This window comes from Hyla sarda, chromosome 7, assembly GCF_029499605.1.
Source record: "Hyla sarda isolate aHylSar1 chromosome 7, aHylSar1.hap1, whole genome shotgun sequence".
NCBI lineage: Eukaryota > Metazoa > Chordata > Amphibia > Anura > Hylidae > Hyla > Hyla sarda.
In genome coordinates this window covers 202,731,007-202,750,690 of record NC_079195.1, presented here as the reverse complement: position 1 = coordinate 202,750,690, position 19,684 = coordinate 202,731,007, and the positions used below count along the sequence as shown (strand labels likewise).

Below are 19,684 nucleotides of genomic sequence, written 5' to 3'. Positions count from 1 at the left end.
TGAGGTTTAATTAACATTATATATTTTTTGTTCGGACACTTACGCATGCGGCAATACCACACATGTTTTAGGTTTTATTTTTACATTTATTTATTAGAAAAATGGGGGTGATTTAAATTTTAATTAGGGAAGGGGGTTAATGCATATTTACTTTTTTACATTTTTTTTTTTTTCTTAGTCCTGATAGGGTACTATAACATGCAGTCTTTTGCATACACTGATCAGTGTTATCGGTGCGCCATTGCTTCAGTCTAGCATAGCAGAACGCAAGGCTTGAGCACTGATAGCAACCGGGACCCACCGGGTATGATGCTCACACACCTGCTGAGTGTGCGTCATACAGCGGGAGCCCGCAGCGGAAGTACATATACGTCCCTTTGCAGGAAGGGAGTTAAACACCAAATAGAAAAAAAGGCACAACTGCACCAATGTATCAAAAATAATTAAATTTCTTTATTGAACAGACATCAGAAATACAAAATAAATACAATACAAGAAATGCAGCTGAACCAACCCCTACAAAAAAAACATGTACGCCTAAGGCTACTTGTACATTACCCGGTTTCCCCGAAAATAAGCCCTAGCTGGATTAACGGGGTGGACTGCAATAGAAGCCCTACCCTGAAAATAAGGCCTAGGCAATGCCCAGGCTGCTAATATTAAAAAAACAAACTGACTTGCCTTCGTCCTCCTTTTCCCGTTGCTAAGGAACCGGCCTCATGGTCCCTCCGCTGCTCTTGCTGCTTCCTGGTGTTGGGGAGTCTCAGAGCCTTCAGCCTATCACCGGCCGCAGTGATGTCCCGCCTCTGCCGATGATGGGCTGAGCGCATTGTCATGTAAGGAGCCAGCTGGCTTCTTACATGACAGTGGGCTCAGCCTATCATCGGCAGAGGCGGGACATCGCTGCGGCCGGTTATAGGCTGAAGGCTCTGAGACGCCCCAACACCAGGAAGCAGCAAGAACAGCGGAGGGACCATGAGGCCGGTTCCTTAGCAACGGGAAACGGAGGACGAAGCTAAGTCAAAGTTTGTTTTTTAATATTTGCAGCCCGGGCACAGGAATACAAAGTACAGCACAGCGGCTGATAATTATTTGGTGGGGGGGAAGAAGCAGCACTCGCGGGTGACATACAGTATGATTAGCCCCCCGATGTGGGGTGCAGCGCTGGCCTGATAAACTGGGGGGGGGGGGGAGTTGGGGGGGGTGCAATATATGTTGTTACGGTACATACCGTAAATAAATAAGCCCTTCCCTGAAAATAAGCCCTAGTGTGTTTTTTGTGACTAAAATTAATATAAGACCCGGTCTTATTTTCAGAGAAACACGGTACCGTTGTCACACTGTACTGTGGCTGCCGGGGACAATAACTGAAGAAAAAATACTGTTTGTGCCTGACGGACCCAATTGACCATAATGGGGTCCATCGGAACCAGCTGTTGCCCATCAAAATAACGTCCGTCAAACTACTACGGCGTTCAGTCTACAGATTTTGAGTCCCAATAAAGCCTATGGGACTTCTGCCACATTCGTAGATTGAACGCTGTAGTCCGGGCGGTGGGGTGAAAATTTAAACCTACCGTATTTTTCGCCCTATAGGACGCCCCGGCGTATAAGACGCACCCAATTTATAGGTGCAAAATCTAAAAAAATGAAGATTTTGAACCCAATAGTGGTCTTCAACCTGCGGACCTCCAGATGTTGCAAAACTACAACTCCCAGCATGCCCGTACAGCCAACGGCTGTCAGGGCATGCTGGGAGTTGTAGTTTTGCAACATCTGGAGGGCCGCAGATTGAAGACCACTGCATAGGAGGTAATACTCGCGTGTCCCCGCCGCTCCGGACCCATCACCGCTGCCCTGGATGTCGCTCCATCGCTGTCGCCGTGTCCCCGTTGCTCGAACGTCTCTGCTGCCGGCCGGGTATCCTCGCTCTCCGTCATCACGTCGTTACGCACGTACGTGACGACGTGATGACGAGGAAGGAGAGCGCCTGCCATACAGGGGATCCCTGAACGGAGAAGACACCGAGGAGGCAGGTAAGGTCCCCCCCCCCCCCCCCCCCCCCCCCGGTGTCCTGTAAGCACTAACCCGGCTATTCAGTCGGGCTGTTCTGGACCGCTGCGGTGAAATCGCGGCGGTCCCGAACAGCCCGACTGAACAGCCGGGTTAGTGTCACTTTCCCTTCAGACGCGGCGGTCAGCTTTGATCGCTGCGTCTGAAGGGTTAATACAGGGCATCACCGCGATCGGTGATATCCTGTATTAGCTGCGGGTCCCGACCGTTGATGGCCGCAGGGACTGCCGCGATAGGGGTGTATTCGCCGTATAAGACGCACCGACTCCCCCCCCCCCCAGTTTTGGGGAAGAAAAAGTGCGTCTTATAATGCGAAAAATACGGTATATCCTGCAGCTCGAGCCATAACTAGAGTTTCACTTAAGGGTATGTTCACTTGTGGGTGTTTTGCTGCTGGTTTTCCTACGCGCTGAACTCAATGGGTAGGGAAATCTGCAGCAGAAAACCAGCTGAAAAATATTCATGTGTGAACATGCCTCAATGTTCTCAGTCTGGGGGGGGGGGGTAAAAAAAAACCATAAAATGAACAAATTAACTTTGCTCGCTCCAGCGTCTGTTCTGCCAAAGCCCATCCTGTTAGTGCTTGTTTTAGGGTCGGCCGCTCGGCAGATAAGGCGGGACCCCACTGCAGCCTCTGAGTGTGAATCCCTGGAACTTATCTCCAGGTATCTAATATCCATAGCTTGTGATATTTATATTCTAGAATGATGTCCAGTCTCCTTTAATAAATCAATCATCACAGCATCATGTGGAAGTTTCATATTCTCACTGCTCTTACAGTAAAGAATCCATGTCTGTAATAATGGTGAAACCTCCTTTTCTCTAGACCAGTGTTTCTCAACTGTCTGGCCATGCTGGGAGTTATAGTTTTACAACAGCGCGAGGCACACTGGATGGGAAACAATGGGGGAGATTTAGACTGGTTTTTCCTATCTAAATTTAACGCTCAGAAAGTCGGTCTAAATATGTGACTTTTTTCGACTTTTGCTTTAGAGGATTTTTAGAACATGATTCATTCTAGTCTATTTTAGACAGAAAAAAATGCATTGGTGCTGAATTTATCAATAGCGACTTTTCGGCGAAAAAGTCGCGTTGGCCGAGAGTACGCTGAAATGTCAGACCATACTGGAGCAGGTTTAAATACAGTCTAAACCAGTGGTCTCCAAACTGTGGCCCTCCAGATGTTGCAAAACTACAACTCCCAGCATGCCCGGACAGCCAACGGCTGTCCGGGCATGCTGGGAATTGTAGTTTTGCAACATCTGGGGGGCCACAGTTTGGAGACCACTGGTCTAAACTGTAGATACCGTAGTCCGTGCGCGAAATTTTTCAAGAGCCGTGCGACATTTGATAAATTAAGCGCATAATAGACCGGCCTAACCTTCTGCAGTTTGGTCTATATTGATGCGGGAAATAGACAGCTTTAATAAATCCCCCCCCCAAATGTGCGTATGTTTTCGGTGGACACGACAAAGGAATTGGACATTTAAATTCAACACCCCCGATCTTTCTCTTTCCTTACATCATTATTTGGGAGCCCCCCCATACATGTTAGGGGGCCGGCGAGTCCTGCTGCAGTGGGAGTTTTTGGCACAGCTGTTGCAAAACTACAACTCCCAGCTTGTTCGGAGTTGTAGTTTTGAAATAGCTGGAGGCACCCTGGTTGGGAAACACTGCTCTAATGTGTATGGGGGTCTGGCGGGGTGACAGTATCTGATCCGTGTCTTTATAGCAGTTTATAGCGTTTGGGTTACAGATCCGCGATGTGACCCTGTGTGCTGCGCTTCATCTGGGACGTGAAACCAATGGTGTGCGGCCAGCACCAGTGTAGTTCTAGTATGAGCCCTTTGTGTAGCTCTATACATGTCTGTTCATATAGACATTGACTACACCCTATATACATGTATAATCCGCACTTCTCATAGCGGCCCGACTTGTCTGTCTTCTTTGACTTGAAGGGTGTTGAATGTTGCATAATGACTCTATTAATATGATGCAAGCGCAGCATGTGCTGATCCCGGCCTAGTGATAGTAGTGACCATTACATGACCCTGGCCATTGAGAAATGCTAACATGACAATTCCATTTTTATCTACTCTCCCACAAAAGCTCCAGTAACTTTAAACACTCCCTGTGCTTTTATTTACTACAGTACTTGACATGACACTTTTATTTTAGGTCAAAGCTTGAATCTAGGAGCCAGCAAAAAAGTTAGCAGCCTGGATGACACACGTGACATTATGTAACATCATATGATCAGTCATTAGTGCCCCACCTACATTATCAGGTGGAGTTCCCCCTTTAAAAAGGGGTACTCTGGTGGATTACTTTATTTTTATTTTTTTAAATAAACTGGTGCCAGAAAGTTATACAGATTTGTAAATCACTTTAAAATTAAAAAATCTTAATCTAGGGATCGACCGATTATCGGTTTGGCCGATAATCACGGTTTTGGGCATTATCGGTATAGGCAATTACCGTGGCGGTGATAGGACTCAGGACCCCCGGACAGGCAGGGGGAGAGAAGCGGGTGGCGGCGGTCTATGGCACCGCAAAAGCCACTGCAGTTCATTGATTTAAAGCGCCCGCTTTAAATCAATGATCTGCAGCGGTGTTGCGGGGGGATAAATAGCCGATAACTTATACCGGAATATCTGTATAAATTATCGGCCCTAACCTCCACAGATTATCGGTATCGGCCCTAAAAAAACGTAACGGTCGATCCCTATCTTAATCCTTGCAGTACTTCTTAGCGGCTGTATACTACAGAGGAAATGCTTTTCTTTTTGGATTTCTCTACTGTCATGACCACAGTGCACTCTGCTGTCCATTTTAGGAACTGTCCAGAGCAGGAAAAAATAAGGAATCGACCGACTTTTTTTTTTTTCTAAGGCCGATACCGATAATCTGTTGCCTTTCAGGCCGATAGCCGATAATTTATACAGATATTCCGGTATAAGTTATCGGCTATTTCTCCTGGTCACAGATGTGTCTAGCCAACAAGCAAAAGATGTATATGGGTGACACAAATATATGGGTAACCTGGAGTCCCATTGTAGCTGCTGCCAAATAATGGACAAAATAAAATTGGGAAGAATTATCCAAATTATCAAAAATCAAGGTGAAGGCATATTATAAAAAAGCTGCAAAGGAGAAGCCTAAGAGTGCAAAATGATCTGATGTCTGTTACGGGTAAATGTGACTTTTGGATGGGTGGTTAAAATAAATCCTCTTAGTTCCTAGTATCTGCTCTCCATTAAAATCTAATCGGTTTCAGCAAGGCAAGATAACATCCATACCCAGCAATCCAGAAGTAGATGTTGGGGGCAAGTTTGTAGCTGCCTTGGCCCCTGTATAATTGTCCTATACTAAGATACATTATATAGTACAGTGCTTTCCTATCAGGGTGTCTCCAGCTGTTGCCAAACTACAACTCCCAGCATGCCCGGACAGCCAACGGCTGTCCGGGCATGCTGGGAGTTGTAGTTTGGCAACAGCTGGAGGCACCCTGGTTGGGAAGCAGATATAGTAAGATTGTTAAATGTGATTAGAATGTATCTTACTATATTGGTGCCTCCAGCTGTTGCAAAACTACAACTCCCAGCATGCCCTGACAGCCATTGGCTGTCCTGTGGGAGTTGTAGTTTGGCAACAGCTGGAGGCACACTGGTTGGGAAGCACATATATATAGTAAGATACATACTTATCACATATAGCAATCTTCTTACACAGCGGAGTGTAAAAGGTAAGGGCAGGTTCACACTATGTTTGCAGTGTACGGGTGCCCAGATCCGGTTGGGAGGAGCAAAAACAGTCCACTCCCATACCACAGCCGGATCCGGCAGGAACCCCATTCATTTCAATGAGCCGGCCGAAGTCAAACGCTTACTCCGGTCGGCTATTTTTTGCCCTGTATCCGGTTCTCTAACCGGGCCTAAAACCGCGGTATACCACAGTTTTAGGTCCGGTGGGAAAACCGTATATGGGGCAAAAGTGTTTGACTCCGGTGGGCTCACTGAAATGAATGGGGTTCCGGCTGGGCTATGCGATCGGCCGGTTTTCGCTCCTCCCAACCGTATCCGGCACCCTTACACTGCAAACATAGTGTGAACTAGGGCTGGGTGGTATACCGGTTCATGCCGAATACCAAAATTTTTGTCCTGCACGATATATAATTTTTTTTTCTTCCCATACTGCATTTCAGGATGGGCCCCTCCCCCTCAGGAATGAATTATCAGCCCAGCGCTGCGCTGTCCCCATCGGGGTAAATACTCGCATATCACCCGCAAGAGCTGCCCTCCTTGTCCTCCTGTTTGTTGCGGGCTGCCAGCGCTGACACTCTATATTGTACGCTGTATCCCTAGGCCCGGGCTGCAAAAGGTAAACAAAATAAACTTTAACTCACCTTCCCCATCGGTCCAGACCAGCCTCCTAGGGAATAGAATGTCGGACAGCAGTCAGCCGCCAGTCCACCAGAGCACCTGAAGGTTGAACTCATTTCACGCAGGAAAAGTCATCAACTGCCGTGCCGAGAAGTTCGTGACGAATCGAATTTACTGTAAGTTCGCTCATCTCTAGGATACAGCTATAGAGTGTCAGCGCCGGCTGCCGCAACAAACATGAGGATGAGGAGGGCAGTTCTTGTGGGTGACGTGAGTAGTACCCCGATGGGGACAGCGCAGCGCTGGGCTAAACATTTTGGGGGGTGGAGAGAAATACCGTTATATACCGTGGAACTGCCATAAGTTACAAAAATACTGTGATACACACATTTGGTCATACCGCCCAGCCCTAGTGTGAACCCAGCCTAATTCCATCAGATCAGTTATGCTGCGCAGCACTTCTGCAAGATCTATCTGCACCAGATAAAGCAGATTATTCTGTGGATTATACAAAAAACACACCAATACTTTGAAAATCCAGAGTTGTGACTTTGCTGCAGTTCTCTTGGGCATTTTCTGCAGCATTACATCCCTCGTGGATTTTATTGTGGTTTTTTTACATCTTTTTCAAAGCCGGAGGGGAAAATCTGCAGGTTGATTTCTGGGTGGAATAAATTCTGCATTGTAAGGCCGGGTTCACACCACATTTTTGCAATGCAGTTTCCGTATCAGGTTTTTGATGAAAAACGGATTCCTCAAAACTGGACTAAACTGTATCTAAGCATGTGTGCAAATTTTATCCCGTAAACGGCTTTAAAAAAATGATGTCCGGTTGCATCCGTTTTTAAGATTTTTTTTTTAAAATGTTTTTAACTTTTCACTCCATTATGAATATGAATAAAGTTTTACTTGTTTGTTTGCACAGTTTTTTTTTTTCTTGGAGTGTCAAAGTCGAAAACCGGATGGAACCGTACACATATATGGTTCTGTACGGTTCCCAGTGACTCACGGTTTTGGGTATGGGAAAAAAAACTGACAAAACCGTTCAAGACCCAAAACGGACACAACCTGATGCATCTTTTGGCGTACGGTTTTCAATGGAGAGTCAATGCTTAGTTTTCAAATTGAAAACCTATACGGGAACTGTATTGTAAAAACGTGGTGTGAACCCAGCCTGAGAAGTGAGCTTTGTAAAATCCCATCTACTTGCTCTGTACTATAATCCACTGCAGAGTCTTCTTGGGCAAATCCACAGGTATAATCTGCTACAAATCTATCCTGTGTGAACTTGCCCTAAAGCTTGTGCACAGGCTATCAGGTTGTCGTCATTTTTGGGGCGTCCCCTCTCATAAAGTTGTCAGATGATTGCGTGTTCTAAAAGACATGTGTTTAATTACAACCTGCTGGTGAGGAGTCGCTCGTACATAGTCACATCCACCCCGTCTGCTTTATTGAAGGAATAAGCTGATACTTTTCCTGGCATCTTAAAGGGGTTATCCAGGAAAAAAAACATAGTTTTTTTTTATATATATATATATATATATATATATATCAACTGGCTCCAGAAAGTTACAGATTTGTAAATTAAAACTTCCAAGACGAGACAGAAATTCACAGGGCACTCACCAATGCAGCAAAATGTGTCCTTTATTTAAGATTTGTAAATGACTTCTATTAATAAAAAATCTTAATCCTTTCAGTACTTATGAGCTGCTGAAGTTGAGTTATTTTCTGTCTAAGTGCTCTCTGATGACCTCTGTCTCGGGAAATGTCCAGAGTAGAAGCAAATCCCCATAGCAAACCTCTTCTACTCTGTGCAGTTCCCGAGACAAGCAGAGATGTCAGCAGAGAGGACTGTTGCCAGACAGAAAAGAACAACTCAACTTCAGCAGCTGATAATTATTGGAAGGATTAAGATTTTTTTAATAGAAGTAATTTACAAATCTGTTAAACTTTTTGGAGCCAGTTGATATAAAAAAAAATTAATTCCTGGAATACCCCTTTAAGTTACAGGTGGACAAAATATGGTTGACTTTATAGGGAGAACAAAAAAAGGCTGACTTTTTGCCTATTTTCTACCTTTTCCTACCTTGCGTTTGTCCGAGGCATTGATGGACTAGTAGGAAATTTCCAAAATAAAGTACAGTTGTTGGCTTGTACTGTAAAAGTCCATCTATTTGTACATGTGGACACAAAGGGGAGATTTATCAAAACCTGTGCAGAGGAAAAGTTGCTGAGTTGCCCATAGCAACCAATCAGATCGCTTCTTTCATTTTGCAGAGGCCTTGTTAAAAATGAAAGTAGTAATCTGGTTGCTATGGGCAACTGGGCAACTTTTCCTCTGGACAGGTTTTGATAAATCTCCCCCATAAACCATTGAGAAATGTATTTGGGCAATGTATATTCCTGATACCCATGGCTGAGGGGCTTGCAAGGCCTGAAATGTGTCGGTGTTGGACCCCTGTGGATCTACCTGTGGGATTTTAATGACCCAATAAGGTGTTTAAAGGTTTTATTGAATGCTGGCGTCAGCGTCTTCCGTAGTAGCGGCTTCTGTGCCTTCCATTCATCCCTGGCTGAACTGGAGATGGCATGTATACTTGTACAGCTGTCACTATCCATCATTATTGGGGGGTCACTCAATTATTATTATTGTTCACAGTTTTTTGGGGTTTAGAGAGTGAGCTGTATATTCCTGATAAAACATTGTACGTTTAACCCAGAGTCATAGATTTTTATGGGCTGACAACCACCTCTAACATTTGCCTTCAAAGGGGTACTCCACTGCCCCAGAGTTTGGAACATTTTGTTCCAAACGCTGGGTGCGGGCTGTGGGGGTCATGATGTCACGGCCACACCCCTCAATGCAAGTCTATGGGAGGGGGCGTGGCACCGCCACGCCCCCTCCCATAGACTTGCATTGAGGGGGCATGGCCGTGACATCACGACCCCTGCAGCCCGCACCCAACATTCGGAACAAAATGTTCCAAACTCTGGGGCAGTGGAGTACCCCTTTAAAGTGCCCATAGGTCATAAGCCGGTCAATCCTACCAGCTTAAGCCGGACCGGCCAAGTGTCATGTACATGGGCACCTCCCGACTGCTGTTATTCGAAGCAAAGCTATTGGAACTCTATGGGAACTTTTAGTTGCTGCAGGACTGCGTTCACACTCAACTAGATAACCTCTTAAATTTAGATGGCATAAAACTAGAGGAGATGCAACAAATGTATTGCCGTGGTGCTTAGTTTATCCCCCCTTCCCCATTTGGAGACATATTTATGAATTCGCCTCCACCAATACCCCTGTTGTTGTTTTATAGACCTAGAGAAATAGGAAAAAGTTTGTTCAGTGCATTCATAATTTCATTTAGTTTATTTATGTTTTTCATTTCAGATCCATTATGAATCAAGAAAAACTAGCAAAACTTCAAGCTCAGGTCCGGATAGGTGGTAAGGTTAGTATTAATGTAATTTGGGGGGGGGGGGGGGGGGTTTGGGGTGAATCCTTTCACTACTACATTGGTGAAAAATACTTAAAGGAATTGTCCGTGGAATGGGGTATCAGTCGTGAGTGCGCGTTTCTTGTGTTTTTTGGTGAAGATCGCGGATTACAGTCCTCACTTTTCTCTGGCTGCTCCTGTAGACAATGAATGGCGTGCAACCCCCTGCTCCAACAGGAGTTTCGGGACCCAGTTATGGAGATCTTGGGAGGTCCCATCGGTTGGACACCCGCAATCCAATCCTACTTATATTTATCTCCTATTCACAAACTTTAGGGGTCCCAGAGTTTGGACCACCTGTGGTTAGACAGGTATCTCTCTTCTCCTGTGAATAGTGGATACGTTATTATCCCTGGAATACCCCTTTAATGGTCAAACATGTATACTCAGTAGAAGTCCGTGTCCTCTCGCAGCTTCCCAAGCAACTGAGGTATTTGCTTATTTCAACGGGGAACAAAGAATTGGACATTAATTCAGACATCAATGTAAAACAAATAGATGGGGCGCTGCCAAAAGTACATATGCAATAAACCAGGGTGCTAAATGTGGTGTCCAAATGATATCATGGAACAGAAAAAAAACCAAACCATATATGTAGATGGCACACCCAAATGTAGAAAGATCATGAATAGCTTTATTAAACAAATATGACAATACAAAATTATATTACAGGATAAGATTGGGCTACCCAACCACTAGATGGGGCTGAACAGCACACCCTCAAGTAGGCACAATTCCCAATGCAGTTGTAAACAGTACTGAACAATACCACCTATATCCTGATGCAGCAATATGCCCCCCTACCATTGGTCGATCAGGACTGACCGACCAATGGCAGTTGGGGAGGGGGGTTAGGGGGCGGGAGGTTAGAGTAAATTTCCCCCGCTGTGCCCACCAATTGAAGTCCGGGGGGGGAGGAGAGTGTGGCCGGCTTATCTGGCAGCATCGGAGAGGCAATGTGGACATCAGTGGCAGGAGGAGTGCGGGCAGAAAATGCGGCAGTGGAAAAGGCTGCAGTGAAAATCGCTGGTAAGTGATCTTTACTGTTGCCTACTAAAAGTTGCATCAGTTGCAAAAGGTACATTCACAACGGCGGGTTTACAGTGGGTTTCCTTCTACAAGTTTGAGCTGCTGCAAATTTTCCACTGTAGTTCAAACTCCCAGCAGAAAACTCACTGTGAACCCGCCTGTGTGACTGTACCCTAAATACATTACACTACTACATAATAGAGTAAAACACTACATATACACAGTTAACATATTGTGCATGTGAAATGATGCAAGTATCGATGAAAATTTACCACTAACAAAGTAGAATGTCACGAAAAAACTATCTGAATCAAATTTATAAAAGCATCCCATAGTTATTAATTAATGCATAAAGTGATAGAGGTCAGTTTTGTTTTGTTTTTTTTAAATGCTCCCGTCCTTATGGCCTTATGCTTATCCCATGTATGTTTAAACTCCTTCACTGTATTTGCAGCAACCATCTCTGCAGGAAGGCTATTCCATGCATCCACTACTCTCTCAGTAAAGTAATACTTCCTACACGGTCTTAAAAAAAAAAAAATTGTATCGGGACATCCCTAAATAGAACAAGTCTGTTGCTCCTAAAGTGGATTTCCTCAGCTCTGCAATGCGTCATATTACTTACAAAAATATTTATTATATAAAGTGGAGCTTTATTTGGTGCCGTTTTCCGGTAATAAAACATCAATGTTCATCTGTGTTTTGTGGGGGTCTGTTCTTAGGTAACCCCCACTGATGAGCGCGGTGAATGGGCAGCAGCTCGTTGATTGTTAGCACAAGCTCACTGGCTCCCCCACTGATCAGACATTTATGGCTTCTTCGTCAGTGTTTGTCCTTTAGAAGAACTTTTCCAGCAATCACTGTTGATTGAAACCCAGTGAGATGTGATAAGCATCATTGATTGTGACCAAACACTCGGGTTTACAGCCATAGATGACGTCTAATTCGCAGAGGATTCTAATGTGATATTTTACCTCTCTCTAGGGAACAGCCCGCAGAAAGAAGAAGGTTGTGCACAGAACGGCAACAGCAGATGACAAGAAACTTCAGAGCTCCCTCAAGAAACTGGCAGTAAATAACATTGCTGGAATTGAGGAGGTAAGTTGTGACAGATTTAGGGAGAATCGAGCTCCATTATGATATTAACGGAGAAGTCTCATGTAGAACAGTTTATCCACTGTCCAAATGCTGGGGGATAAGTGTCTGATCGTGGGGGGTCCGACTGCTCTGACCCCATGTGATCTTCTGTACGGCGCTCCAGCTCTTCTTCTGCATGGAGCAGGTGTTGGCGCACACCCTCCCTCCATTCATTTCTATGGGAAAGCTGGAGATACAGGAGTACCACTGCGACCAGACGCCTTTGGAAAGGGGATACATTGTCCTTCATGAGACTTTTCCTTTTCTTTATATGTTGGACATGTGTTCTGCTATTGGAAATATTCCTCCTAACCAGAATGATAAAATCTATAATCCGTAGAGAAGAGAAAAAGAAACCAGGGCAACTCACCAATTACGTAAACTTCAAGCTTCTTTATTAATCCATGAAGGGTATAAACTGTGCAAGACACGGGTGGACAGACAACAGGGGGACGTTCGTTCGGGGCTACGGTGCCGTTTCGCAAGATATGCTTCAACTGGCCCAGTTGAAGCATATCTTGCGAAACGGCACCGTAGCCCCGAACGAACGTCCCCCTGTTGTCTGTCCACCCGTGTCTTGCACAGTTTATACCCTTCATGGATTAATAAAGAAGCTTGAAGTTTAAGTAATTGGTGAGTTGCCCTGGTTTCTTTTTCTCTTCTCTACGGATTATTTGCATTGGACTTTGCTATTACCAGTGAGCACCATCAGACGTGGTTGAGCCAGCAGAGGCATTGGATATCAGGTGCTAATAATTAAGGAAGCAGTGCCGAGTTTTTTTCTTTCTACTATTGAATATGATAAAATCTATGTTTCCCAACCAGTTTCTGCATCAGCTGGAGGCCCCCTGGTTAGCAAACACTGTTAAATGTTTACGAGACGTGAACATCATGTTATGGTGTAAGCAGTACTACATGATAGGCACACAATGATGGTTTGGAGGCTATTTTAGTAGTTCCTCAGTCTTTTTTTATATTTTATCTATTTATTAATTTGTTGTTTTTACAATCATTGAAATGGATTTATGCTACAGGTTAATATGATTAAAGACGACGGCACAGTTATCCACTTCAACAACCCCAAGGTTCAAGCTTCCCTCTCTGCCAACACATTTGCAATCACTGGTCATGCAGAAGTCAAGCAGATCACAGAAATGCTCCCAGGTATCCTAAGTCAACTGGGAGCCGACAGCCTCACAAGTCTCCGCAAGCTAGCCGAACAGTTCCCCCGCCAGGGTAAGAATCCAGAAATAGATGCAAACAATTTCTGATATAAAAGAATTATAAGCTGGTAAATGTATTGTGACTAAAATCATCTAAAAATTTAGCAAATCAAATAGAAGAATTAGAATTTCAGAGATTTGTTCTGAGACCCCAGTAGTAAGTGGCGCTTTACAGCAGGCTCTAGCCGACTGATGGTAGTATGAATGAGACAGTATGTATGCATGAGACAGCTCTAGTGCAGAAAAGCCTCCAGCATTGTACCGTTACTTAGGTGGCTGCCCACTCCAAGCTGCATCTTCCATCTACACTCTGGTTGGAGATTCGGCCATACTTGTTACTGAAGCTACAAATTACAGGGGTATTCTAGGTTAAAAGTGCTTATCCTGGGAATAGAGGAAATGTCAGATTGCAGTGGTCTGACCCCTTTAGGGTGTATTCACACGTACAGTATTCTGCGCAGGATTTCAAGCTTTGTTCAGTCACTGAGTTTACATTGAAATTTGCAGCAGAAAAATCTGTGCATCTCTTGATTGTTGACTTTGACACACATACACCTACCTCCTGGAGAGTGTTCTTCATCTGGCCAACTGTTGTGAAGGGGTTTTCTTCACCAGGGAAATAATTCTTCACTCATCCTCCACAGTTGTTTTCCTATGGTCTTCCGGGTCTTTTGGTGTTGCTGAGCACACCGGTGCGTTCCTTCTTTTTAAGAATGTTCCAAACAGTTGTTTTGGGCACGCCTAACGTTTTGGCTATCTCACTGATGGGTTTGTTTTGTTTTTTCAGCCTAATGATGGCTTCTCTGACAGCTATTTGAATCTCATCTTGAGAGTTGACAGCAACAGATTCCAAATGCAAATAGCACACTTGAAATGAACTCTAGACCTTTTATCTGCTCATTGTAATTGGGATAATGAGGGAATAACACACCTTGTCATGGAACAGCTGAGAAGCAAATTGTCCCATTACTTTTGGTCCCTTAACAAGTGGGAGGCACATATGCAAACTGTGATAATTCCTACACTGTTCACTTGATTTGGATGTAAATACCCTCAGATTAAAGCTGACAATCTGCAGTTAAAGCACATCTTTGTTTCATTTCAAATCCATTGTGATGGTGTATAGAGCCAAAAATTTTAGAATTGTCTGTCCCAATATTTATGGAACTGACTGTATATTTAAACATTTTTATTAAAGTTTCAAAAAGTACTTTTAACAGTGCCACTGCAGCTATAAAGAATTTGTAACATTCCTTGTAAAATGTAAGCTCCTTTTGATCCAGCTAAACATGTCTTCCTTGTTAGGTTTTTTACGCTGATTGTTTTGTTTCTTACTCTTTTTAGTTCTGTATCTGGCCAAAAACTACAGCTGTGTGGTGTAAAAATAACCAGCAGCTGCAGGAGACTACGCTGCCTCCATTGGTTATTCTTAGCTGTGAATAGCTGTGCGTGGGGCTGCAAATACAGGGAATGCTAGTAGGCCTTAGACAACTGTCTGCAGAATTCATTACATGTCTGAGTTAATCACCCTCCTGTTTTTAGGAGGAGACACAAACAGGCAGAACCAGAATGCCAAGTAGTGTCCGCCCAGGGTTATAATAAAAACCTATGCAATGTAATTGAGTCTCTCTCTCCTGATTGTTTTATAGTATTGGACAGTAAGGTGCCTAAACCAGAGGACATAGAAGAGGAGGATGATGACGTCCCTGGTAAGTAACATTTTACATATGTAAAGCTTAGTAAGAATTTAACGATCTTATGAAATTATCTGTCCTTAAATATATACAAATGTGTTCACTTTAGTAAGATTAGTCACTTAGGCATTGTCTTTAGGTGAAATGCTTCTGTCCATCTCAGATGACCATGCTCCTGGTGGGAGGTCATATCACACCTTATCTTTAGTTCTCCCTGGCTGCTCCCCTCCCATTTCTATCAGGATCATGTTTCATGTGCTGGGCAGCAGATAGTACATTATACAGCTAGTGGAGATGCAGTTCAAACTGAACTGCTGTGGGCTGTGTGTAGAAGAGTGAGGGAGGAAGTTCTCCCCTGTATGGCTTCAGATGATGTCACGCCTGCTGGGGAACGCCCCTTCCCAGTCTGTGAATCTGACAGAGCAGAAAATACAGAGCAATATCAAGGTAGAAAACTAACAAATAATAAAAATAAAGGCTTATAAAATAAAGGCTAAAAAATGGGAGGATTATAAAATTTAACAAGTTCATGAAAGGTACTCTTTATCTCCTTAAAGGGGTACTCCGCCCCTGGCATCTTATCCCCTAGCCAAAGGATAGGGGATAAGATGTTAAATCGCCGCTGCGACACCCCTCCATCATTACTGCACAGAGAGAGTTCGCTCTGTGCGTAATGATGGGCGATACAGGGGCCGGAGCATCGTTACGTCATGGCTCCGCCCCTCATGAAATCACTGCCCGTCCCCTTAATGCAAGTCTATGGCAGGGGGCGTGACGACCACCACGCCCCCTCCAATAGACATGTATTGACGGGGGCGTGCCGTGACGTCACGGGGGGCGGAGCCGTGACATAACGATGCTCCGGCCCCTGTATTGCCCGTCATTACGTGCAGAGTGATCTCGCTCTGCGCAGTAATGATGGCGGGGTGCTGCAGCAGTGATCCCCGGGGTCCCCAGCAGCGAGACCCCGGCGATCTGACATCTTATCCCCTATCCTTTGGATAGGGGATAAGATGTCTAGGGGCGAAGTACCCCTTTAAGGACACCCTGCGCCCGCTCCATTTCTATAACGCGGGATCACGCCGTGACCCTGCGTCATAGCTGGTCGGCCCCGGCCTCTAGCAAAGGCCGGGACCGGGTGGCTAATAGCGGGCGTCACTGATCGCTGGGTTGCGTGCTATTTAAGTCTATCGCCGTGTCTAAAGTTACAAAAATGCACTCACGGCAGCTCTGTCAGGCTAATTGGGACCATCGTGGTTTCACCGATCAGCTAGGATGCACGAGGAGGGTCCCTTACGTGCCTCTTCAGCGTCGGATCACCGAATGACTGCTCCTTAGCCTGACATCCAGACAGGAGCAGTCAAGCAGCAATAACACTGATCAATGCTATGCAATGGAAAAAAATTGATCAGTGTGAGAGATCAGTGTATTGCATGTTATATACCTTATGGGAGCTTTAACATTGCAAACAAAAAAGGGAAAAAAAGTTAATAAAGATGATTTAACCCCTCCCCTAATAAAAGTTTGTATCACATAAAAAACCACATAAAAAAAGCACCTAAAAAAAACTGTGTAAATAAAACAAAAAATAAACATGTGGTATCGCCGCGTGCGTAAATGTCTAAACTCTAAAAATATATAGTTAATCCGCATGGTCAATGGCGTACGCATAAAAAAAATTCCCAAGTCCAAAATTGTGTATTTTTTGTTACTTTTTATACCATAAAAAAATGTATAAACAGCAATCAAAAAGTCTGATGAAAACAGCAGAAATGGTAGCGCTAAAAACTTCAGATCGTGGCGCAAAAAAAATTAGCCCTCGGGGTCAGAATATGACAATTTTAAACGTATTAATTTTCGTTCATCTAGTTTGATTTTGTGTTCTGGAAAAAAAATCATAACCTATATATATACATATCTATATATCTATATATCTATCTATCTATCTCTATCTATCTCTATCTATCTATCTCTATCTATCTATCTCTCTCTCTATCTCTCTCTCTATCTCTCTCTCTATCTCTCTATCTCTCTCTCTATCTCTCTCTCTATCTCTCTCTCTATCTCTCTCTCTATCTCTCTCTCTATCTCTCTCTCTCTCTCTATCTCTCTCTATCTCTCTCTCTCTCTATCTCTCTATCTCTCTCTCTATCTATCTCTCTATCTCTCTATCTCTCTCTCTATCTCTCTATCTCTATCTCTCTCTCTAGTATAAGCCTAGGGTGGGAAATACCTCATCCCCCCCTGTCATCATCCAGACCCGTCATTAACATCCTCATCATCATCCCCTTGTCATCATCCCACACATCCCACACATCCCACACATCCCCCCTTCATCATCCCCTTATCATCCCGCACATCCCCCCTTCATCATCCCCTTATCATCCCACACATCCCCCCTTCATCATCCCCTTGTAATCATCCCACACCCCCCCCCCTTCATCATCCCCACCCCCCTTCATCATCCCCACACCCCCACCCTTCATCATCCTCTTCTCATCATTCGCCCTCAGTGGTCTTCAACCTGCGGACCTCCAGAGGTTTCAAAACTACAACTCCCAGCAAGCCCGGGCAGCCATCGGCTGTCCGGGCTTGCTGGGAGTTGTAGTTTTGAAACCTCCGGAGGTCCGCAGGTTGAAGACCACTGCGGCCTTCAACATCATCCAGCCCCCTCTCACCCCCTTTAGTTCTGAGTACTCACCTCCGCTCGGCGCTGGTCCGGTCCTGCAGGGCTGTCCGGTGAGGAGGTGGTCCGGTGAGGAGGTGGTCCGGGCTGCTATCTTCACCGGGGGCGCCTCTTCTCCGCGCTTCCGGCCCGGAATAGAGGCGTTGCCTTGACAATGACGCAGAATTACGTTGGCAATGAACGCACCTCTGCGTCGTTGTCACGGCAACGTGACTATTCTGAGGCCGGGCCCGAAGCGCTTAGAAGAGGCCTCCCCGGTGAAGATAGCAGCCCGGAACCACTATCCCACCGGACCACCTCCTCACCGGACAGTCCTGCAGGACCGGACCAGCGCCGAGCGGAGGTGAGTACTCAGAACTAAAGGGGGTGAGAGGGGGCTGGATGATGTTGAAGGCCGCAGTGGTCTTCAACCTGCGGACCTCCGGAGGTTTCAAAACTACAACTCCCAGCAAGCCCGGACAGCCGATGGCTGCCCGGGCTTGCTGGGAGTTGTAGTTTTGAAACCTCTGGAGGTCCGCAGGTTGAAGACCACTGCGGGTGGGGGAGTTCACTCGAGTATAAGCCGAGGGGGGTGTTTTCAGCACGAAAAATCGTGCTGAAAAACTCGGCTTATACTCGAGTATATACGGTATGTTGTCATTTTTACAGAAAAGTGCACTGCGTAGAATCTGAAGCTCCCAAAAGTTACAAAATGACATTAATTTTCTCCAATCTTGCACCACAAATATCAAATATATATATATATATTTTTTTTTTTTCTGGGTTCGTCATAAATTTTGTGGTCAAATGATTGATGTCATTACAAAGTACAATTAGTGGTGCAAAAAAATAAGCCTCATAGGAGTCTGTAGGTTCAAAATTTAAAGTGTTATGATTTTTAGAAGGTGATGAGGAAAAAATGAAAGTATAAAAACTTAAAACCCGTGTTCCTTAAGGGGGTTTAGCAGATTACCCACGTTAAGATCTGAGTAGTAAAGCCAAATCGAAGACCTAAGCCAGATCTTCGATCTAAAAGCCTAAATGACGAAATTAACTTTTTTTTTTTTTTTTCTCCTGCAGAACTTGTAGAGAATTTTGATGAAGCGTCGAAAAACGAAGCAAATTGAAATACCTGTTGCAAACTTTTGGAGGATAACATGGACTTGATTTTAACAAAACAGAATTGAAAATCAGCTGTGTGGTTCCAAAGTTTTACCATGAAACATCACGTGTTAATAGCTCCATAATATAAATATTTTGTATTTTAACAATGCTACTGCAGCATTTTTCTTGCTGTTTATTTTGCGTTTTGCACTTTTCCTCCCAGGACTTGCCCCTCTTTCGGAGAGACTGGAAAAAAATAAAATAAACGCAACATTTTGTGTTCGCTCTGCGGTGCCATTCGGTGAGCAGAAAGCTCAAGTAACACGTTATTTTCTTGTCCTCCGTCTCCCTTCAGTAGAAATAAAACACTTGTTTCAATGTTTTTATTTTGATTTCCCTAAATTATACAGCCAGGTGTAAGGGGTCAGGTTTGGGATATGTAAGTGCCTTTTTAGGGCAGTGTTTTCCTAACAGCGGGTCTCCAGCTGTTGCAAAACTACAAGTCCCAGCATGCCCGGACAGCCTTTGGCTGTCTGGGCATGCTGGGAGTTGTAGTTTTGCAACAGCTGGAGGCACTGTTTGGGAAATGCTGCCTAAAGGGGTTATCCATGATTTGGAAAAAATGGCGATTTCTTCAAAAACAGCTCTGCTCAATACAACTAAGTTGCATTGAAATGAATGTAGCCGTGTTGTCATGCCACACACAACCTGAGAACAGAAGTGGTGCTGTTAATAGAAATAGTTTTTCTATCCATGGATAATCCCTAGGTAAAAATCAAGGGTCTGTCACTGAGACATGGGCTGTGTCTGGTGTTTCAGCTTAGCACAATTTATTTGAATAAAAATAAGCAACATACTGTACATCCTAGGACAAAAG

At 44.6% G+C, this 19,684-nt stretch overlaps 1 protein-coding gene across 4 annotated transcripts in view; it reads left to right on the top strand.

The window, feature by feature from the left end:
- BTF3L4 (basic transcription factor 3 like 4) overlaps positions 1–19,189 on the top strand; it is a 37,574-nt gene extending 18,385 nt beyond the window's left edge. For 3 of the 4 annotated variants that reach the window (XM_056532242.1, XM_056532243.1, XM_056532245.1), the window contains exons 2-6: positions 9,850–9,910; positions 11,969–12,082; positions 13,156–13,357; positions 14,994–15,053; positions 18,784–19,189. In XM_056532242.1, coding sequence (XP_056388217.1) covers positions 9,850–9,910; positions 11,969–12,082; positions 13,156–13,357; positions 14,994–15,053; positions 18,784–18,830 — 484 coding nt within the window. In that variant the 3' untranslated portion in view covers positions 18,831–19,189. Of the gene's footprint in view, positions 1–4,335; positions 4,361–9,849; positions 9,911–11,968; positions 12,083–13,155; positions 13,358–14,993; positions 15,054–18,783 lie in introns of those variants that run through there. The other variant, XM_056532244.1, reaches the window with a different exon arrangement.
- The last annotated feature ends 495 nt before the right edge of the window (positions 19,190–19,684 follow it).